Raw genomic sequence first — 23,429 nt, 5'->3', positions numbered from 1 at the left:
CCCTGAGAATGGAAAAAGGCCAAAATGGCTGTTATAGACTTCTGTTCATTTTGCAGCACATAATCGCAATTAGCCTTTCTTTTACAAGAGGCTTGAAAATTATGAGGTTATTCACACAATCAAAAACTGAGTTCTAGCTGTGTGTGCTCCCAATTTTTGGATGTGTGGAAGCAAGTGATTGTGTGGAAGCAAGGTCAGTAGAAAAGCTACCCAGATTTTTCTCCTAACATCCTTCCACACAACTGAAAATTAGGATCACATACAGCTCCCAAACCCGGATAGAACACAGTTTTTGATTGTGTGAATGACCTCTATGCCTAGATATTTGAAGCACTTAACTGGTACAATCTTGAATCAGTCTATTAACCAACTCAACAGCTTCAGTCTCTTCACAAACATCATTATCTTTGTTTTAGAATAGTCAATATGCAAGTCTTTCTTTGGTATTGTACTCAGAACTTTTTACAAACCACAGATATACCAAAGTTGCAAAAAAGACATAGCAAGATCACATTCTACAAATATACAAACGAATCAAAGTAAATCATAATGAACAAATAGAATCAATGTGCATTAAAAATGCAATACCAGTCATCTCATCTATAATAATATTGCAAGATAATATTCACTAAAATGTATCAGCATTTAGTTAATTTCAATTATGGGTTAACTTTAGGACTCATATGCACAACAATGTCTTTGATAGGGAAAGGAAATCTTACACATGTACCACCCTTGAGGCAAGAGGAGATGTTTACACCTGTTTTTCAGCTTCTCCGTGGCTCTTTTCATTTCTTGGTTCCTCAGGGTGTAGATCAATGGATTGAGGGCAGGGGTGACCACCATGTAGAACACAGAGGCCATCTTATCTACCTGGGAACTGGAGAAAGGCTTGATATAGACAAAGACAATGGGCATATAGAACAGGCCAACTACTGTCAGGTGGGAACTGCAGGTGGACAAGGCCTTACTACCACTCTTTCCAAAACGGCCACAGAGGGTAGCCAGGATGGTCACATAAGAAACCAGCAAGCTCAGAAAGCAGGGGAGGGTTATCAGGCTGCCACTGAACAACATGAGGATCTCAGCAATATAGATGTCAAAACAGGCCAGCTTTATTACTTGTGGGATGTCACAGAAGAAATTGTCCAGCACATTGGGCCCACAGAATGGAAGCTGGGCAATCACCACCATTTGGAAAATGGAATGAATGAAGGCTCCGATCCAGCAAAGTATGAGGAGACTGAAGCAACGTCGCTGACCCATGATAGTTGTATATCTCAGTGGGTGGCAGATGGCCACATAGCGATCATAGGCCATGAGGGTGAGGAGGAACATCTCTGCACCCCCAAAGAGGTGGAGACCAAAGAGCTGGGCCATACAGCCCCCATAGGAAATCGCATTCCCATTGTTCAACAGATCAGTCACTAACTTTGGAGCTGCCACTGAACCCAAAGACATATCAATGAGAGACAAATTGGCAAGGAAGAAATACATGGGGGATTGGAAGAGCTGAGGCTCTGACCACACAGTTACCATGATCAGGACATTGCCCAGAAGGATGGTGGTATAGCAGGCCAAGACCAGGACAAAAATGAAGAGTTGGGCAGTGCGGGAACAGGAGAAGCCCAGCAAAATGAACTCTGCAATGGTGGATCCATTCATGCTTTGAGCTTATTCTAGCTGAATATAAAATGGGACAGAGTTAACATACTTCCAGTCCTATTTATATAAAACAATATTGGCTATCTAAATACTTTTGGGCTAGCTGGACAAAAGGTCTGACTTACTGTGATTTTTTTTCATATGATACAGTAACAAACACCAAAGCCACCCACTTGGTTTCCTTGTTATTGGGGTCCCAGGGGCAAGCAAAAGCTTTTCTACAAGAGATATATGTTTTCCAAGTGGCTAGTTACTAGAGCTGTTCCCACAATCATTATTAGGGTAGAAGGCTTCTCCTACCCTGGTTTGGGACCTGCGCATGCTCCTGATATGTAATCAGGTGTTGGATAGTAAGTTCAGAGGCAGGAGCTTGCTCGTTTTTCAAGCCCTGGCTAGGTAGGTTGAGCATACCCTGCCCCTAGCTTTAGAACAAGGAAGGAAGAAACATCCTCCTACACCGCTGGGCCTTGTCAGATGAGCAATCTCCCTTCCTCAGACACATGGTCAAATATCAGGAGCATACCCAGCTCCAAACTAGGTTAGGAGGAGCCTCGTACCCTCATAATGATCATGAGCCCTACTGTCCGTCTCATGTTCTGTTCATCCACTGCTCACGCAGCCCAATCCAATGCATATTTCCTCAAAAGAAAACCCTGACTGAGTTCCGTGGTGTGGGGACAATTGAGCAAGGAGGGATGACCATCCCTTAGCTGCCAGGGTCTGGGGGTGCCACCAAGGCGGCCCCTCGCCCTTGGCCAGGGCGACCCCTTGTTCCCTCTCTCACCCAGCCACTGCATGAAGCACTCACTAGCTACGAACACAAGGCACACCCATCTCCTTCTCAGCCGGTGCTTCATTGAAATGCCTGCTAGGCTGGGGGTGAAAACGCAGCCAGTCAGTGTTTCAATGAAACACTGGTAGGAGAGGTGACCTGGTTGTAAGAAGCATGAATTGTCCCCTTTGCTAAGCAGGGTCTGCCCTGGTTTGCATTTCAATAGGAGACTGCATGTGTGAGAACTGTAAGATCTTCCCCTCAGGGGATGGGGCCACTCTGAGAAGAGCAGAAGGTTTCAAGTTCGCTCCCCGGCAGCATCTCCAAGATAGGGCTGAGAGAGACTTCTGCCTGCAACCTTGGAGGAGCTGCTGCCAGTCTGGGTAGACAAGACTGAGCTAGACAGACCAAGGGTCCAACTCAGCATAAAGCAGATTCCTATGTTCTTATGACTAGGGAGGATGCAGGAGGGTTCAAATAGACCTCCCGCAGGCAGTGACCCTGTCCCCTGTGCCTGATGTCAGGTGCAGGAGGTGTTGCCATGGGAATGAGGAATGAGGCCGGTCAGCCGCTGCAGAACTTCCCCAGTCAGCGGTTCATTGAATCATTCACTGGGTAAGCTTTGCCGGGGCTGACTGGCCTCATTCCCGGTACTGGCAGTTCCCACTGCACCTGACATCAGGCACAGGCGACATGGCTTGGGGCATGCACACACTTTGCAGAAGGGGCAGGGGTGCTACCAGCAGGGCTTGGTCCTCTGGCCACTGAAGAGCTCCCTGTGCCCCTGCTCACAAGTCAGTGTAACTGGGGTTGCAGCCGAGGTCTGTCATGTTGATACACTTAACCAGGAGTTGCCCCCTTGAGTCAATGGGGTTTACTTCTGTGTAAAATAAATGTGCTTCCGATTGCATTGGTTGTCTAACATGCTTGCTTCCTGTTTCAAGTATCCTGTTTTATTATCTCTTTTCATTTGGTTGCAGCATCCAAAGTGACTTTGCACACTGAAAAGCAACACCAGAATTCACATACTGGCTGATATCCTCACTAACTTCTGCACACAGAGCAGGTAGGTGCTGCGGAGAGTTTCCTGAACTCTGCAATGTCCATCATGCAAGAGGATGCTGTTTTCGATTATCTCTCATTCCCCCAGAAGAGCCTAGCACTCCCTGAAAATATATCCCTCAGGGACATATTTTAGGGCAGTGCCAGGCATTTCTGAGAGAGTGCCAAAAATCCCTCCCCTATGCAGTGTGAGGGACATCATGAGGTCCAAGAAGCTCTCCGGAGCACAGAGGCTTCTACCGGCTCCATGCACACATGGTTAGTGAGGATGTAGCCAATAATTATAACAATAAAATTATTATCAACAACAATCTGTCATGGCTAAAATTCAGGTAGTGAATCAATGCATTGCACTGCAACAAAGAGATCAAATTCCACAAACAAATGAAACAGTAACAGAAAAATGTCCTGGGGATGTGGAGAAACTGTGAGAAAATTCTCTGAAATCTCTCCCTGGGAGAAAATTTGAAATTCAGAGAAAATTTCCATTTTTCTTTGGGAAGAACTACTTGGATTCAGAGAGAAAACCCTGAAGACACCAAAGTGTAGAGAGAATTTCCACTTTGGAGACACTTCTCCCCATCACTTTCATTTCAATGCAAAGCAGATGCAGAAGAGGTACCTTCAGTCTCAGCTGTAGACATTCCATCCCTAGGCAATCTGCATCCTCTAAGATTTGCAGTCTTTCAAGAGTGATCAACGTGGATGGGAAAAGAAAAGGCAAGAAATGCAGGTGAGTAAACGGAAAGAGACAGAAATCGAAAGTGTTGTGGTCCAGATTACTCTTATGAAAATTAGCAATTAAATTGAAGAGACGTTCCTCAATGCAACTATGACAATTGAGAATTTGAGGGAGAACAATTACTTCCCTCACATTTATTTCACCTCATCTTGGAACTAAGAAGAAGACTTCCTTCAAATATCTTTTTATATCATCCTCCTGCAATCCAAGACCCTTGGATTCCATCCTTTCCCAACAAAGACTGCGGTCCCCTCTTAATTCTGACAAAGGTGTCAGCACCCTGGAGAGCATCAGTTGCTCTTTGGTCCCATGTGGGGTAATTAAATTGAAGCCGGTTTCGCACTTCTTTAACGTAGCTTTAGAAAGCCATTGTGTCCTTGGGGGTTTCTTTTTCCTGGGGAGACAGGCTGACGCCAGCCAAAGTTGCTATAGTTCATTTGTTTCATTTGTATTACCTTCTTCCTCCCAGAAGTTCAGTGTGACACAGATAGTTCCCTCTCCCTTTCATCTTCACAACAACTCTGTAAAGTAGACTAAGCTATATTCCCCATCCACATTTTACCTCATAGTAACCCTGTGAGGAAGGCTAGACCCAAGAGCACCTAGTGGGCTCCATGACTGTGTACGGATTTGAAACCTAGTCTCCCCTGAGACTCTAGGCAGTACAACTCACTGGTCCTCAGTGAAAGTTGTGACTAGTTTTGGCTCTCTTGAACTGTATGCATCTGAATGAACAAGATATGCAGACATGCCCCTTCCCAGTGCCTGTGAGTGTGATGAACCATCACCCCACCCATATTGTGGATTTCTCCCCCAAATTCCCCACCACAACTGTTTTCCTATTCCTACCCAATCTCCTTCCCACCCCAGATTACCCAACCCTGGCCTATTATGCTCCACATCCCCACTGATTCCTCCTGACCCTCACAATATCTTTGTCTCACTCCAATTTTCATCCTTTTATTTAATCTCCCTCATCACCCTTGCTTATTCCCCCACCAATCACCCCCTCCCCCAATTTCCCACCCACCTGATCTCTCCATCCCCACCAATTTCCTTTCCCACCAACACCAGTTCCCTCCCAGCCCTTCCTAAACTCCCTCCACACCAATTCCTCCTCTCCACACCCAACCACCTCCCTCCCTCCCTATTTTCCACCCCATCAACCAACCTTCTGCTGCTGATCTCCAGTTCAGCCCAGCACCCCCTCGAACCCCCCCCCCCAGTTTGGTTTGGTTTGGTTTGGTTTGGTTTGGTTTGGTTTGGTTTGCAGGGTGTGTGTGGTTTCCACAGGCTTTAAAAAGAATTAGGGGTTTTTTTTAACTTACCCCCTCCAGGGGAGTTGTCCAAGGCAGCGGAGGGGGGTTCACAGAGGTTTTTCCTCCCTGCCCACCCGCCCCAGCCTCCCTTATTTCAGAAATCAGCCATTCAGTCGCCCTTGGGCTGGTTTTCAGCCTTTCCCTGTCAGCACAGTTGCAATTTCGGAGGCCGCCATGCCTACGTAATGGGCCTTTGTGTGACCTGCTTCAGGCCTGCTTCAGGCAGGAAGCCTCTTTTCCTCTTTCCTATCTGCAAGGAAGTCAATGATATGCCCACAGTGAGGAGCCAGCATAGAGCCTGAAAACCTGACAGGTGCTGCACTGCAGCAAATCACCACAAGGGGCAACGTGGAGCAGAATCTTTGCCTTAGGGAATTCTGACACTTGTCAGTATGCATGGCCTGCCACTTGCTCATTTACAGCCTATCCTGTCCCAGGGTAAGGTTCCACAGGTTTACGAGTGCCAGAATCTGGTGAGGATATCAGCAGAGATCCCAACAGGTCCCTAGGCAGAGGATGACTTAGGATGATGTTCTATTGAGGCACATAGGTGTCACACACACACACACACACACACACACACACACACACACACACACACACACAATGTTTTTATTACCACTATTCAGCCTCATTTAAGATTTCTTTACTTCATGAGTTGAGCTTCAGTGAGGGGGGTCCATTTTAAAATATTGTCTCTGGGCCCACTCCAACCTTGCTATGCCCCTGCCTTAAATAGCTGTAACAACTAAACTCTGTACTCTGTAACTGGAGTGGTAGCTTCCTCGATGCTTTGCTAAATAATCACAAACCCCAACTGGGCTTGCCTTCATTGATGGAACCATGATGGAACCACGAATTCAGTTGCAGGTCAGAACACGCGAGCAAAGGACAATGTCAGGCCCTCTGTCCATGACCTGAAGCTGAGCCGAAAGTGGGACAGTCGGCTGGCAGGTTTGAAATTGATTTAAGTGTGCACTATGGATATGCAAGCTTCCCTTCATCCCAGTCTCTGTCTTTTCACCTTCTCTACAAGGAAAGTTAGAATGCCAGCCCTCCCTATCCCTTGAGGACAGTTGGTTGAGGATTGTCCTGCTTCCTGGCTCACATAAGCAGCGAGTCATCTCATTTTAATAAGTCCCTTTGCAGCTCATTCTCAGAACATCACATTACCAGCCTCTCATTAACCTTTGATCTATCCACTACACTTTGCTCTTATCCCTGCTCTTTCTGGCCCCACAATCAATATATTAACGTCATGGCTTTACAAAGCAGAACACATCCAGAGAAGAATCTCCATATGGTTGGATTGGAAGGAACCTTGGGAAGGACGACTGCTGCATCCTCCTGTCTCTCAGGCTATGAAAGTTAGCCTGGAGACCATGGAGGCAAATCCTGTAAAACAGAAATGAGTATAAAGTGGATTGTGGTCTCTCAGTGGACTACTGACCAATTGCCACTGGGTCTGGGGGTTGCTGAAGTCTTGCAAAAGAAGATAAGACTAGGTCACCTCGATCCTTCAAAGGATTGCTTTTCTTATACTCTGTAGCAAAAGGGCAGATTTACAACCCTTAATGCAGATGGATTGTGCCTTAGCTGTCAAAAGAATGTCAGTGTGGACTATTGCTTTGTAAATTTAAATTAAAACACATTGGTGGGCTATGGAGAGCTGCCTTTAAGAAGAAGCCCATGTAAGACTGCAGTTCATCTACTTCTGCTGTAAGGGAATGGATAGCAGTGTGAGGCAGACGCAGCAAGAGAAACTGGAAAACCTCCCAAGTGAGTAGCCATAGAATTTTCAGATATTGCTCTATGTAATTTGAAAAGTTAGATGGACAGATCAATACCTCCTTCCATCCATCTCTCTCTCTCTCTCTCTCTCTCTCTCTCTCTCTCTCTCTCTCTCTCTCACCAAAATAGTGTCAAAATTAAATAGATTTAACCATTACTTTTCTATTTAATTTTGACAGTATTTTAGTTATTACTTTAGTCACCTTAAGTGGTGCAGCGAGAAAATGCTTGACTAACATGCAGAAGGTTGTCAGTTCGAATCCCTGCTGAAACTATATCGGGCAGGAGCGATATAGGAAGATGCTGAAAGGCATCATCTCATACTGCACAGGAGGAGGCAATGGTAAACCCCTCCTATATGGAGGAGACAACGGTAAACCCCACCAAAAGAAAACCACAGGGCTCTGTGGGTGCCAGGAGTCAAAATCGACTTGACGGCAGACTTTACTTTACTTTACCATTACTTTTAATCCCTACTGATCAAGATTTTCTAATCAATTTCAAGTTTAAATTAGTTTGTACCCATTGATTAAACCTCTGATAGATTGCAGCCCTGGACCCCTGGCTCTTCCCCACCACCACATGTTTACCTGTCTGAGTTAGACAATTCAGTTGATATATTAAAAAAGCACCTGTGGCTGAGTTCTGAAAAGGAAGGCACAGTTTCAGTTTGGTCTCGTCTTGTGTCCTGTTGGTGGATTTTATCACATTTCACAAAGGACTAGGAAAATACAGCCTTGGAACAAGGTGGGGAAAAGAAGGTGCTTCAGTGTTCCTGTCTTCTCTGGAGCTTTCCAAGAAGGTCCTCTCCATTCCACTGATTCCTCAAACATCTCTTTAAACCCCTCTGGGCCCTGATCCAGCTCTGATCTTCCATAGACAATGAGGCTGTTCACACAACCAAACAATGAGTAGGAGAAGTGTCCTACCCAGGTTTAGGAGCTGGGCATGCTACCAATTGTGTGGGAGCAAACAACTAGATAGGAAGAGGGAGAAGTGATTGTGTGGGAGACACAACTGGGTGGGACCGTTTTCCCTCCTACCCTGGTCAAATGCTGGGTATGATGGGTAAGATGGTGCTGTCCTGCCCAGCTGCTGTCTCCCACACAATCACTTCTCCCTTTTCCTATCTAGTTGTTTGTTCCCACACAATAGGTAGCACGCCCAGCTCCCAAACCTGGGCAGGACACTTGTTCTACCCAGTTTTCAGTCATGTGAACAGCCTCAAGGTGTTAACACATGCTAACTGCACAAGAATGTGGATGAAGATGTTCCTTCAAATGCATAATGACATGAATTTCCTGTCCAGTACAATGTAATGCAGCGAGATTGCACTCTCACTTGGAGATCCCAAGCCAGCAAGTGGTACGTGCGCATAAGCCTGCATACATGCCTGAATCTCCTTAATTATGCCAAACTATCTGCGGTCCAAAAACAAATGGAAGATTAGCTGTAAGAGACTTTCAAATGTGGGTATGTGCTATTAAGCTCTCACGGGCAGAGAGAGTTAAGGCAACGGAGCAGACAAGGGGGGGAACTTGAGGAGCAACTCCTCACTTGAAAAAAAAATGGGGGAAGGGAAAGACACTTTGGGAGGAAGAAAATCTCTTTTTGAGGTTGAAGACATGGGTTAGGAAATCTGTTGTGGAGAGATCAGTAAAATGAGAGGGGAACTCCTCAAATACTTGGGGAGGATCTGCCTCCTCTATTTTCAGGACCAATTGGCAGGAAGTCTGGGAAGCACAATCTAAAAGGCAAAGTGGGTTGGGGTGGGGAATCAGTTCCATGCAAGCCCCACCTTTGAAGATTTCCAGGGCTGTGCTGCATTTCAGCAAACTCCTCCATGTGCCAAAAGCAGTCTCTCTTCAGCATGAATACATATTTTATATTTCAAAAGGAACACCCATAAATAGTTAGAACTATTTAAGAATAACATGTCCATGCAATGAACAAGAGGTTGAGGCAGTGGATCATATACTCCTCGATTGTTCCTTCTGTCGGGACATTCACCAGCAATTAATTTTTCTTTTTCAAAAGATCCGTCCTGGCAGGCCAACTGAGTTTTATATTGTGCTCCTCCTTTCTGATCAGAATACAAGCATCTCATACAACATTGCAGGTTTTGTGCAGTGGCTTGCAGTATTTGTAAACATAACAACAATAATCATCATAAGGAATTAAAATGTATACAAACCATGTGCCTGAGTATGTAATACAGATTCTAGAGAGTAGTTTATTGCTTGTATTCTAGAATATTGCTTTGATAATTGTTTGTAACGTCTGGTCATTAGTCATAATAAGCTAAATAAAATAAAATAAAATAAAATAAAATAAAATAAAATAAAATAGTTAAATGGTTCACTTCCATGAGACAATGAAGCATTTGTGGGATGGGTGTGGTAGGATATTGTCTCACAATATATTGGCGGTGTCTGATTGTCTTTTGGCTGATATTCAGTCTTATATACAATCCATCCATCCATCCATCCATCCACTTTGACTTTCTTAATTGCATTGTAAATTGGATGTATCTTTACTATGAGCCATTAAGCTATTTTTACCCCAGGCTTCAATGATCCAACACCCTTTTGCCATGAGCTGTGAAGTTCTGCCATTCATACTATGGGTATGAGGCTACCATCTCTTTGGCAATGCCTGAAACTTGCTCAAAGAAACCATAAACAGGGGGCAATCTTGGGGAATCTCATATTGAGTGAATGGCCACAATGAATAAAAATAAACAAAAAATTTCTCTCTCTTCATCTAAGCTTCCTTCCTTCCTTCCTTCCTTCCTTCCTTCCTTCCTTCCTTCAGTGGTGGCCCCTACCAAACCTAAGTGCAGGCTTCCTGTCTAATTGTTTATTGAAATGAAGCTGAATACTCTGTACAGTTCCTCTGGCATGATACAGTTGCAACCTTTCCCACCGTGCAGTGCTTCACTTTGCCCAACTCCAGCTGGGCTCCTTTAAGGGAAATGGAGCCCTATTGAGCCCCTCCACCATTTTGAAAAGTGTGCACGGAAAGCTAGGAAGTGTAGCCCTTCCCAGAGCTTTCCTCCTAGAGGAGGGTCGGTCTCTCTTAAAGGGTCCTCCCAGCACTGAGAAAAGTGAAGTACCGTGAAGAGAGGTCAGCACAGTTGGAAATGGCTCACACATTGAAAGGGGTTTTGTTTGGTTGGCTGGGTTTTCCCAAGTGGCCCCTCATTTAAAAATAGTGAAAATCATTGTTCTACCTTAAGAGTAGCAAATGTGTTCTAAGAATAATTTCTGGAGAATGTCCCCCTCTACTTCTTTCAGTTATATTAAGAATTAAGTGAGTGATGGGCGAGTGAGTCCATCCCACAAAGCAATGTCGCCTGACCCCCAGCAATCCTATACTCAACTAGTAGGTGAGACCCATAATTGACTAGGTGAAGTCATTTTGCATAGATTACACTTACAGTATAGGAAAGTTCAAGAATTTAAAGATATGTAATAGAATGTTTTATTGATGTCCTTGAAAAAGGGAAGTAAAATTTTTGAAATTTGTAGGATTTCAACTTCAAACGTTATTCATTTTATTGAATCATTGCCATATATAGTAAATTTGAAATATAGTAAATTTGAATCTGAGAAAGATCTGCTTCTCTTGGACAGGATGTCATTTTGGAATTATTGAACGGATTACTGAGTGTTAAATATTCGTTGAGCACAACAATGGTTATTTTCAGAATTTGTTCTAAAAATAGGGGGGGATTAAACCTTTCCACCAACATATTCTGGTGTAATAAATAGTGCATTCAACTAATTTAAATAGCAAGATTGTTCATGAACAAATTGGTATCTGTAGGTGATGTGTAAAAAGCCATGCATTCAGCTAATTTCAGTGGCAGGATTGTGTATGCAAAAATTGATATCTATAGGTCATTGGGAAGTGAAACACAAACCAACCAAATGACCAACTAACTAATCAACAAAGTCTTCAAAATATATAATGGATACATGGTTTTAAAAAAAAATCCCCAGAAGATCATTTGGAGTCAGGAGCAAAGCCACCACTGAGTGAAAGGGTTCAAAGAACCCAGGCCGCCAATGAAAAGGGCTGCTGGAGCCCCATTGTGCATGACATCATGCACAAAGGGGGCATGGCCCAATTGCCAGAAGGCCCACCCCAGTTCTCCCCATATCATTTGCAGGCAGTGCTTGCTGCCTGACAGCATTTATTTCTCTTCCTCTCACTCGCTGGAAAGAGAGGAAGGGAAATAAATGCTGCCAGGCAGCAAACGCTGCCTGGAATGAGCGGAGGAAAGCCCGTTTGGGGTTCTTTGAAGCCCAAGTCATGCCCCTGTATGTGTGATGCCATGAGCATGGGGCGTTGCTGGCAGGGTCACCGGCGGAGCGGAACACAGGCCTCCGTTTGGCTGGCTCCACTACTGTTTGGAGTCATAGGGAAAATAAAATGCATTTCTATGTAATCTCTGCTCCAGTTTCTGTTGGTAATTATTCTTCCAGCATTCTTTCTTATGGTCTGAGTTAACCTGATGGAAGGAGAGAACTACACGGTGGTGACAGAATTCATCTTCCTGGGGCTGGCCACGAGCCCAATGCTGAAGCTTCTCTTGTTTGCTGTCTTCATGGCTATATATAGTGCAACCATGCTAGGTAACCTCTTTATTGTGGGCCTAGTGGCTTATGAATCTATCCTCCATATCCCCATGTACTTCCTGTTGGGAAACCTCTCCTTTCTGGATTTCTGCTACTCCACCATCACCGCTCCCAAGATGCTAGTTGGTTTCCTGTCGAGAACCAACACTATTGCATATGGAGGCTGCATTTCTCAGATCTTCTTCTTCCACTTTATTGGTGGCATTAAGATATTCCTGCTCACCATCATGGCCTATGATCGCTACGTTGCCATCTTCCACCCGCTGCGCTATGCAGCCATCATGAATTGGACCATGTGTGGTGGACTGGTGTGGGCCTCCTGGGTTGGTGGCTTCATCCACTCAATTGTGCAAGTGGCCATTGTAACCCAGCTACCCTTCTGTGGCCCCAATGAGCTTGATAACTTCTACTGTGACGTGCCGCAAGTGGTCAGATTGGCTTGCATGGATACCTTTGTGGTGGAACTGCTCATGGTGTCCAACAGTGGCCTGGTGACCTTGATGTGCTTTGTGGTGTTGCTCGTATCATACTCCATCCTCCTCGCCAAGCTCAGAGCAGGGTCTGCAGCAGGCCAGAGCAAGGCTCTCTCCACTTGCATCGCCCACATCACTGTTGTGACCCTGATTTTTGGCCCTTGCATCTACATCTATGTCCATCCGTTCCACAGTTTCCCCATCGACAAAGCTGTCTCGGTTCTCTACACTGTCATCACTCCCATCCTGAACCCTTTCATTTACACTCTCAGGAACAAAGATTTCAAAATTGCCCTAGAAAGGCTCAGGAGGAGGAAGGTGAAACTAACTACCTGATCCCAGTCAATACAAGCCCTATTCAAACATCATATTGCACTGTGTTCAGATGTCTTTACAATGATACATGGTGTACCTCATAACTGAGGAGCTCTGCTCATAACCAGCAGAAAACCTAGACAGTGTTGTTCTTCATAAGAAGCCAAACCCCAGTGGACAGCTCTGAAGTCCTATTCAGACATTATGTTGTATGTTCAGACATACTTTCCCCCATGTGACTGGTGCTGCTCCCAATCTTTCCAGCACCACACACCCACACAAGAGGTGCACAAGCATTCTGGGAGCAGCAAGAGGGAAGAGAAATGCAATTGGGTTCCCCCTACATTCCACAATGCACCGTGCCGATACACTGGAGATTTCCCTGCTGCTGGGTGCTCCTTATGCCTGGCTCTATGGACGCTGGGGTTGCAGGTAGCCCAAGCATCTAGAGATGTGCAAACCAGCTCAAAGTTGAGCCAATTCAATGTTGAACTGGTTTCAATGGTTCGGAGTTGAACCGAACCACCCCTTGTTTGGTCTGACCCTGGACCAAACACCCCCTGAATCTTCAGGGGCTTTGCAAATGTTTTTCAGTGTTAAAAAAAAATGTTTACCTTACTTTCTTCTGGGGAGTTCCTGGAGGTGGTGGTGGTGGGGTCCATGCAGGTTCCCCCTCCCCCGCCAGCTTTCCTTATGCCCTCCTCCAGCCGGTTCAGCCAGCTTACGGCCTTCTCCCCTTGGCGTGGTGGCCATTTTGGAGGCCGCACACCTCCAAAATGGCCACCGTGACGAGGGGAGAAGGCCGAAAACCATCTGAACTGGCTGGAGGGGGACATAAGGAAAGCTGGCGGGGAAGGGGGAACCTCCATGGATCCCCGCCACCTCCAGCAACTCCCCAGAAGGGAATCAGGAAAAAAAATTATTTTATTTTTACACTGAAAAACATTCATGAGGCCCCCCCGAACCGAACCGAACCGAACTGGTGGTTCGATGGGGTGCTGGACTGAACTGGCCCAGTCAGGTTAGAGTCCGGTTCGGGCTTGAACCAAACTGGGCCAGCTGGTTCTGTGCACATCCCTACAAGTATCCACATGATTGGAAGGAGTGAGGAAGAAGGGCACATATGCTCTTCTACTTCACTATAAGCCTGGGTAGAAAACCCGGGCTACCTGGTCAAAGAGAGCTGGAACTGGGATCAATCGCTGTGCTCCATATAACTAGCCCTATCCAGGAAGTGCTGTGCAAGCCCAGGTAAGGCTGATCATGTGAACGACCATACTGAGTTTTCTTTATACCTTGCTGATACCTGGTGCATTTTGACAACACAACCCTTTTGTCACAGTCACCAGGGCACCTTCCAGATTAAACCCTACAACAGAGTCACTACAGATCTCCTAAGTGTGCTTCTGTACTTCCTGTGTTGTGACATCACGGTGCCTGTGCTGACAGAAATGTTCTGTTCACATTTCTGAGGCCTTACTTTGGATTTTATCTTTGTGATTTAGTCTGTTGCAGGGAAAATAGCTGTATTTTCCCATTGTAGGAGTTTGAGATTCCCAGGATCATTTTCAATAAGATCCAGCCAAGCCAAAGCATTTTACTGCTACGCAAGGGTATAATCTGGAAAGCACCCAGTGGAAATAGAGAGCCCCTCCCAACATCTTTAGTGAAAAAAATGCCCTCAAGAATATCTATATATTTAATTTTCTAAGGCATACCTGTGGCTAATCCCATGTGTGGCAGCTCTCGCGAGAGTTCGGAGAGCTTCTGGATAGCCACGGGATGGGTGGAGGGAGGAAAATGGTGGCTGTGGCTGGCAAAGAGAATGCCAGGTGTCTAGAAAGTGGGGGGGAGATGGCGAGAAACTGGGAGGGGGGCAGGAGAAGAAGCTGGCCCTCCCACCAGGCAGCCAACCAGAAAGCGGGAGGGCAGGAGAAGAAGCCAGTGCCCAGCTGGCCAGAAAGTGGTGGGCAGGCCAGCCAGGCAGAAATGAAGGAAGGGGAAAGAAGCCGGCCTACCCACCCAAAAGAAGCCGGCTCCTGGCTGGCCAGAAAGTGGCGGGTGGGCCAGCTGGCCAGAAACCAGGGGGTGGGGAGGGAAAAGAAGCCGTCCAGCTGGCCAGCCCGATATAAAGAGGAGTGGGAGAAGAAGCTGGAGCCTGGGCAGCCAGAAAGCCAGAAATTGGGGGGCGAGAGGGAGAAGAAGCCCATCCACCCAAAAGTGGGGTCAGGGTGGGAGAAGAAGCTGGTGCTTGCCAGCTGGCCAGAAGTGGGGGGCAGGAGGGTGAAGAAGCCAGTCCACCAGTTGGAAGGGGGGGCAAGAGAAGAAGCCAGTGTCCGGCCAGCCGGAAAGCAGCGGGCAGACCAGCCGGCCAAAAACAGGGGGGGGGGGTCGGGAGGGAGAAGAAGCCCACCAGAATGCGGTGGGGGGAGAAGCCGGCACTTGGCTGGCCAGAAAGCAGGGAGGGGGAAGAAGCTGGCACCCAACCAGAAAGCAGGGGGGGCAAGAAAAAGGCGGCCTGTGGGCTGGTGGGGGAAGAAGGCGGCAGGTTGGTGGGCCGGCCACAGGCGCAGATGCTCTGCGCTCTGCCCCGCTAGCATTTTAATTTTGCCATAACATTCTGCTTCTTTCATTTGTCAAGCAGCAGTTGCAGCCAGAGGCGTAATGTCCAGCCATATTTCAATACAAGCAAGAAGAAACTGCTGGTCAGGCATCTGCTTCCATTTCCCATCATGCGAGTTTCTGCCACACACACATCTTTCTCTTTCTTGATTGTTCTAGCAAATGCAAGCTTTTCTACTAAAATGCGGCAGCTAGGGTTTTATCCAGAGCTGCCCGGTGGGAGCACATCACACCCATTTTGAAAGAGCTGCACTGGCTACCAGTTTGTTCCGGGTCCAATTCAAGGTGCTGGTTTTGACCTTTAAACCACCTTGGGATTGCTTTAATGAAAGGCAGTATATAAATTTAACAATAAGTAAGTAAGTAAGTAAGTAAATAAAACAGTCTAGTTTCCAATAGGAAATGTAAGTTAAATTAGCCAGTTCCTCTGGCTTGCTTGTTAAAAATTGCTCATCCTAACTTCAGAGAAACTTATCTTGAGAGCTATATATGGAAACTATGCAAGCTCTTTTCCTGGCTGGTCTGAAAGTAGTGGGTTATCAATGATGATTCCAGAGGGCTTGCGCTCCCAGTTATTGTTCCAGTGACCTTGGAGTGAGGTTTTTTCACACCACTGCTAGCTTTGACCATCTGTCATTTTTTCAGATCCCTTCTCCTAAATCCATTAGGTTTCATTTGCAGTCCTAGCTTAATCTGACTTGGAGGTCAACAATGTATGCAACAGAGGATAGATAGATAGATAGATGAGTAATTTCTATGAGACTTGGATTGGTGTGGTCACAAATTCAGAAGTGCAGGTGATCTCCATTACAGTCCCCATAGCCACACCCACCCTGATTTTTGAACAAAAAATATTAAAGAATTTCCTTTCACTGCTCCCTGCTCCCTCTCTCCCACTTTTTTTTTTTGCCTTTTCTTCTTTCTTTCTAGCCCAATTCAGACATTATGCTGTGTGAGTGTGCAGATATCTGTGCACTCATACATATGTTTGTGTGAATGACCACATCTGTGTTCATGTTAAAAGAGAACCTGGATACAGGCCTTCAAATGCATGGTACGGATAGGAATTGTACTTCTGTACCTGCCTTCAGCATAACAAGTGAATGACTGTACAGATTTGTACCTTTGTACACGGTACCCTCATTGTACGACTTCTCTGGTTTTCCTGTTTCTGCTCCCCTCCCCCTCGTGTTCATTCTCTCTCTCTCTCTCTCTCTCTCATTTCTCCATTTTCCCTCTCTGTGTGTATGTTTTACTCACATGGGCATCCACAGGACTGTTTCCAGGGTGGGCTGGGAAAAATGTACACATTGAAGAGAATGTCTTTTAACTTTGAGTCCCAACACCCATTGAGATTGTCTGGAGAGATTCATCTGTAGCCACCCTGAAATTCTGGAATGCCACCCCGAAATTCTGAAATAAGAGCCTCCCCATCTCTGATAACTTTTAGAAAGTCCAAAGACCCTTCTATTCACCCAATCTGAAGATAATTATATATTCAGAATACAACAGCCTCTCCATCTCTCACAACTAAAGGTAAAGTGTGCCATTGAGTCGGTGCCGACTCCTGGAGCCCACAGAGCCCTGTGGTTTTCTTTGGTAGAATACAGGAGGGGTTGACCATTGCCTCCTCCCGTGCAGTATGAGATGATGATTTTTCAGCACCTTCCTATATCGCTGATGCCTGATATAGGTGTTTACCAGTGGGGATTCAAACTGGCAGCCTCTGGCTTGGCAGTCAAGTCTTTTCCCTGCTGTGCCATTAGGTGGCGCATGCCCTCTGGGTGAAGAATATTCAGAACAGAGAATGGAGACTATTCTAGTCTAAGTCTAGTACAAATAAATATCCTCTGTTGCATACACTGCTGATCCCCAAGTTAGACTAAAAGTTAGAACTGCAGGTGATGCAAACCCAGTGGATAGAGGAGAGTTGAGTTTAAAAAAAAACAACAGCTGGTCAAATCTGGCAGTGGGATGGAAACCACAGTCCCGGTGAATGGATCAATAATAGGTAACCCACTGCTTTCGGACCAACTAAGCCCTATGCTTGCACAGATTCTATATATAGCTGTTAAGATGTGCTTTTCTAAGGTTAGGGTGAGCAATTTTTAACAAGCAAGCCTGAAGTACTGCCTAATACAATTCACATTTTCTATCAGAAACTCGACTGCTTTAGTAGAGTAGCTTGCATATGCTAACAGAATCAAGAAAGAGTAAAGTTATGTGTGTGGCAGAAACTTGCATGACGGGAAATGCAAGCCGATGACTGAGCAATAGTTCCTTCTCATTTGCGTTGACATATTGCTGGAAATTACGCCACGCCTCAACTGCTGCTTGCCAAATGACAGAAGCCAAATGTTATGGCAATATAATCCCGTATTGTACTCTTGAAGGGACTTTCTCACTAGAGCAGTGGGGCGGGGCTCTCTGTTTCTACCGGTGACCGTACCAAAAGGGTGGTGTTGTCAAAATGCTCCAGATGGCAGCAATGTATAAAGAAAACTCAGTATGTCACTCAGCTGCCTTCACAATGAGTTCCACAGTGACGTCCAGAGGTTTCTGTTGGGTCTTCTGATAAATTGATTTAACCTCAATGTGTAGCATTCAAGAAGTGTAAACACTGATAAAACATCAGACAGTAATGCATGATTTTTCACACCATATGAAATTCCATTTGAGGTACTTTGCACAGAAAGTCGCCTCTTTCCAAAGCCCATTTTTGTTTCACTGTGACGGTACACTTAAGGAGAATATGGCAATATCCCATGGACCTCATACCAGGCCAGGAATGGTCAGCCTTTCAACATTAGGGCTCCTGTATTCCTAAAAGTTTTGTCCATGAAGTAGCCAGCAAATGCCTGTACAAAATCATGTACAAGTATTCGTGTTCAACACACATATAGTAATATGTTTCCTTTCTGTACCCTACATTTGAGGGGACCTGTAACCTGGTTCACATAAAATATGTGCATGATGAACAATTATTCACACAAAAGCATGTACGTGTGTACAGACAGCTGTCAGCACATACAACGTAATGTCTGCATAGAACTTCAGCGTTGTCCACTGAAGTTTGGCTTCTTGTGAAGAGCACTGTCTGGGTTTTATGCTGGTTATGGACAGAGATCCTCAGTTATGAACAGCCCATATATAATAATGGCATTAACGTTCAGGCTCCTGTATTCCTAAAAGTTTTGTCAATGGAGTAGACGTGGACAGGAATGTGCTCCAAACCTTCCCACACCCCAACTATGCTTCAAGTATAGGAGAGGAAAGTCGTTAAATGGATTAATCCATCATTCGGTAGCGTCAAAGGCAAGTTGTATCAAACCCAATTTGTGACATGGTTTAGATGTGGGATAATGAGTTGAAATTGAATCCAGACAAGACAGAGGTGAAGGTGGTTAGCAGATGGACTGATCAGTAGATGGACCGATTCGTAGAAGGGAGTTTCAGTCTGTCCTGAATGGGGTTCCACTTACTTTAAAGGAGCAGGTGCTCAGTATAGAGGGCCTCCTGAAACTAAATTGTGCTCGCTTGCAATTTGCCTTTGATACACCAAAATGAACACCATGGGGTGGGACATCTTTGCTAGTGCCAGGCAGTCCGTCCTTCCCATCTTGAGTTGAGCCTCAAAGACCAAGAAAACATGTAGGTTCATGGAAAAGTTGGAAGGGAGCACAATGATCTACTGTCAGCCATGCAGTGGTGATAATACAGGGGTTGGGAAAGTTGGCAGTTGCCAAAAGGCAAGCTTGCCAGTTGAAAAAAAAAATAGTTGGGCGTTATAATGATGACAGTTATCTGGTTTTGATTGCACACTCTGTCTGTGACAGTACACAAAATTGTGTTGGCTCCAAAACAAGTGTTCTAGTATTTTACATGGACAAGGAAGCTCTGGGTACAGAGACATACTACTTCCTCCTTCCCCAGGAGTGCTGCCATTACTATTGGTAGTAGAGGCAAGGTAGGGGTATGCAAGCCGGCTTGGTTCAAACCATGCTTGACATCAAACTGGCTTGGTTTGACAGGTTTGGGGTCGAACCGGACTGGCCCTGGCCAGTCCGATTCAAACCAATAAAGTTCAAAGCTCTGGTTAGAAGCTCTGGTTAGGATTCCCCTTTACCAGTAAATGGGTCGGGGATTTCCCTAAGGGTAGAGCCAGTGGGAGGGAAGTTAGTAACTATTTATAATTCCCATGGGTGGCAGCCATGGAGAGGGGCAGGGGCGACAGATGCTCCCCGCACCCTCGCTGACCTCCCACAGTGTAGCCCAGGCTGATGGCAGCCTGGTTTGGTCCTTCTTCGGCCTGATTGGGGCCTCTGTGCACACATGGGAAGCATTTTAGTAACCTCAATACATGCACAGAGGCCATTTGTGTGACTAAAGGCCATTTGCATTAACTGCCACCCCCCCCCATGGAGTTGTAAGTAGTAACTGACTGCTCTTTGACCCACTCTACTCTTAGGAAAGCCCCCTGCTCCTTTACTGGTAAAGGGGAATCCTCACCAGATTCCTCTTTACCAATAGACCACTACCCCCCCGACCCCGAACCAGTCCATGCACCAATTTGGCAGGCGAACTGAACCAGGTCCAGTTCGACTGGAACCAAAACCAGGCCAGGTCAGTTTGAATCCAGTTTGGATTTGGCCTGGTCAATTTTGTGCATATCTCCAAGGCAACTTAAAAGCTAGGGCTGAAAAAAAATCCCCATATTTTCCATCCCTTTTGAGAGCTCTGTCATATGCCAAAGAAAGTGCCAGCATGCTAATTTTGGTGTCTGAGGAGAAAATCCAAAACCGTGCCCCCTCAGATAAAATAATAAGCCACATAATTGATTTGCTGCTGCATAAGAATCTGCAAAATCTGCTGTGTGTTTTTTTTTTGAAAAAGCACCAAATTTTCTCAATGGCAGGACCAGTCTGTGAGTTTCAATGTCTTACCCTAGTGCTCCCTCTTGTGGATAATGGTTGCCATGCAGGCTCTTAAATGGTAAATATTTGTATCATAAAGTATTATGTTTATATTCAGATTATCAAGCCAAGTATATGGAATATATTTCCAGATAGGAAATTCTAAGGAAGAGGAAATTCTAGCAAGCCAACTTGTTGCTATAATTTTGGCTCAAGGCCCAGTGCCTTTGGCATCTCCTGCTAGAGCTTGCAGTTGCTTGGGGACCTTCTCTTCAAAGTTTTGCCTTCTGAGCCCCCATGGGAAAACTCAAGTTGAACTTTTAATAATTCCCTTTGCAACATGCATGTCGTCTTCTTGTCTCTCATGCTCTCTTGGGCACTTCCTGATCCAGAACTTCCAAGCCCATTAAGATCCTTGCATTTTGTAGAGCAAGTTATATGTTCTGGAGAAGATGTTCTGACAGGCAGAGCAAGGACTTTGGTGGTGGGAAAAGGTTCTTTCCACTCCACAACCTATTGTAGCTGGTAGGTGTTTAATGTGGGCTTTGCTAATCCAGACAAGAAGAGGTTCTCAGAGTGAATCCCTCCAGAAAGATTTGCAAGATTCCCCTTATTTTAAGGTAATGCCTTCTGCTCTAGAGAATATACTTTTTGGCAGAGATGGGCAGTATCCAAAATACAAGTATATAAAATACATATTTTCAATACTTTTGCATTTTGAATCTAAAATATTTTTTCAGAAAAGTATTTTGTATTTAAAATACATTTGCTCAGGTATTTTGTATTTTAAAAATACATTGCCGGAACCAAAATACATCTCAGCGAATCACTGCTTTGCTTTCCTGCTTCTGGAGCTGCCTTTTTATTGCAGAGGCCATTTGCACATGCATTGCAGCCATTAAAAATATATATTAAAAAATGCATTTTCTCAGGTATTTTGTATTTTAAAAATACATTGCCCATTGGCTTCCAAGCATCCTTGTGTGTGCTCTATTCTTGCCTCTCTGTCCCCTGAAGTATGAATAGTTTTACTTTGCTACTGACTGGTCAGCCAGCAAAGTGTGAAAATCAAAGGGAAAAGAGAGAGAGATTGTCCCTGTGAGTAAAATGGTAAATGAAGGGTGAGGATAGCATGGGAGTCCTTTGGAGTGGGGAGGGGCAAGAGGGAGCACCTCCCCCCATTTGGGATGCAAGAGAACTCCCTACCTCACAATTTGCTTGCTTTAAAGTTTCTCTGTCCTTCTAGCTGCAACACTGCAACTAGACACCTGACATGAAGTTCTTCTTCTGGTCTGGTCTCTGTGCAAATCTGCAACTTGCCTAAGACTTAGGCAGGTTCTTTTGCAGAGTGGTGTACAAACATCTCCCTGTCTGTGTCCCCTATTGTTTGCTGTCGCTGACTCATGGTAGCAAATTTCCATTTGTTTCCTCTCTGAAACAAAACATCAGCATACTCTCTGTCTGAAATTTGCCTTTAGAGAGCTCTGTGTTCAGATTGCTGGAGGGCATGCAGAGTGTTTGGCTGGCTTTCCAGGTTACTTGGCTTTGGTGGGAGTAGGACACATTGTGGCGATTCTCATGATTGCTGAGAGCAGGCAGGGAAGGTGCAGGGGGAAGAAGGTTGCTTTCAACTCACCTTCCCCCCAGATGACCAAACCCCAGGTCTTTGGCACACCTCCCACGCTCCCAGACAGGCAGCACTCCATGGGGGAGTGTGAAGTGATATGTGGCCAGAACCCGTTGTCCCAGCCACCACATATCCCACAATGCACCATGAGCGGTGCATTGATTCCCACTGGGGGATTCCTAATGCACCAGCTGAGGCACACAGCCCAAGGAGACATACAATATCCGGCAGCTGAGTTAAGAGTGTGTTTGCAACCCTTACTTTGGCTAACAGACAGATTTAGGAAGGGGGGCAGGCTGCACGGGAGCACCAGGATCCGTGAACATCCCAGCACTTCACATGACCAGCCTAACCCATGTTGGCCATGAAAATGATCTCAGTATCACTGTGGGACACACAGAACAATACAGGAAATCAAGCAGCCATACTTGCTTAGACTGAATTAAGATCTAAAGTTTTAAAAGCCATGTTTTCCTTCACAACAGCCTGTACATTGGGAGGGAGGGAGGGAATCTGACAGGATCAGATTATTCCATGTACAGTATCCCAAGTTTGCAGTTTTTTATGTTTAAACTTTTCATTCAGCATCTCTTCTTCAAGAGTGGAAGTTTTGTCTGTAAAAGGACAGGGACTGTCCTGTGACTGCCTGAGTGAGTATTATGTGAGTCGAGTGTGAATGGCACCACAGGGAAACACATGACTAACAAACAGAAGGTTGCCAGTTCGAATCCCTGCTGGTACTATATCGGGCAGCAGCACTATAGGAAGGTGCTGAAAGGCATCATCTCAGACTGCGCGGGAGGAGGCCATGGTAAACCCCTCCTGTATTCTACCAAAGAGAACCACAGGGCTCTGTGGGCGCCAAGAGCCGAAATTGACTTGGCAGCACACTTTACCGTACCTTTAAAGACTGGCAATGGAGACTTGTTAGGATGAGAAGTGCTAGAGATCAAGAAGCTTGCCCCAGTTGAGCAATGTATGGGAAAGCTGGGGTGTGAGCAAGGGCAAGTAAGTGTGTGGGCAGATTAGAGTTTTCCAGGGCAAGAAAAACTGGGGAAAGTTATGAAATTAGTACGCATCAATAAATAAGGGGTAGATGTTACCAACACATCCACCTCTTTACTGAATACAACGTCTGGCCACAAACCATCAAAGTCAGGTATACTTAAGCTAACTGAAACCAATGGGCTTAAGTGCCCTTAAATCCACGTTGCATTGTGGCCTCCACATTCAGGGGCAGGGAACCTCTCTCTCCCAGTTGCTGCAGACAATAGGATACGGGTATCAGCTCCATTCCCTGCTTGAGAAATACCTAGAGGCACCTGGTAGCCACCATCTGAAATATGAATGCTGTTCTGATCATGTGTTATTTTGTTGGCTGCAGCAAAACAAGACTCACCTTGTAGTGATACAATCCGAGCCACCCACAGCCTGCAGTCATGTTTTATGGGAAGCAATGGGTTTTTGTGTAGGATGCAGGGTCCA

The 23,429-nt window shown here is 45.6% G+C and overlaps 2 protein-coding genes across 2 annotated transcripts; one reads left to right on the top strand and one right to left on the bottom strand.

Annotated features, from left to right (window-relative positions):
- Positions 1-672: 672 nt before the first annotated feature.
- On the bottom strand, positions 673-4,808 carry LOC128330849 (olfactory receptor 4Q3-like). The gene is made up of 2 exons (XM_053264214.1): positions 4,804-4,808; positions 673-1,666 (listed from the first exon to the last, which is right to left on the bottom strand). Exons 1-2 carry the CDS (start codon positions 4,806-4,808, stop codon positions 673-675), a joined length of 999 nt encoding a protein of 332 aa, XP_053120189.1.
- Positions 4,809-11,870: 7,062 nt separating this feature from the next.
- On the top strand, positions 11,871-22,586 carry LOC128330848 (olfactory receptor 4D5-like). The gene is made up of 3 exons (XM_053264213.1): positions 11,871-12,755; positions 15,467-15,520; positions 22,530-22,586. Exons 1-3 carry the CDS (start codon positions 11,871-11,873, stop codon positions 22,584-22,586), a joined length of 996 nt encoding a protein of 331 aa, XP_053120188.1.
- The last annotated feature ends 843 nt before the right edge of the window (positions 22,587-23,429 follow it).

The sequence above is a fragment of the Hemicordylus capensis genome, chromosome 6 (genome assembly GCF_027244095.1).
Source record: "Hemicordylus capensis ecotype Gifberg chromosome 6, rHemCap1.1.pri, whole genome shotgun sequence".
NCBI lineage: Eukaryota > Metazoa > Chordata > Lepidosauria > Squamata > Cordylidae > Hemicordylus > Hemicordylus capensis.
This window is presented reverse-complemented; position numbering and strand designations above follow the sequence as displayed.

What these genes read in the sequence shown, in the direction of transcription:
- LOC128330848 (XM_053264213.1), top strand. Translation starts at nt 11,871, where the DNA reads ATGGAAGGAGAGAACTACACGGTGGTGACAGAATTCATCTTCCTGGGG. An exon ending in TCAGGAACAAAGATTTCAAA is followed by an intron (nt 12,756 to 15,466) that starts ATTGCCCTAGAA and finishes CCATATTTCAAT; the next exon opens with ACAAGCAAGAAGAAACTGCT. An exon ending in TTCCATTTCCCATCATGCGA is followed by an intron (nt 15,521 to 22,529) that starts GTTTCTGCCACA and finishes CTTTTCATTCAG; the next exon opens with CATCTCTTCTTCAAGAGTGG.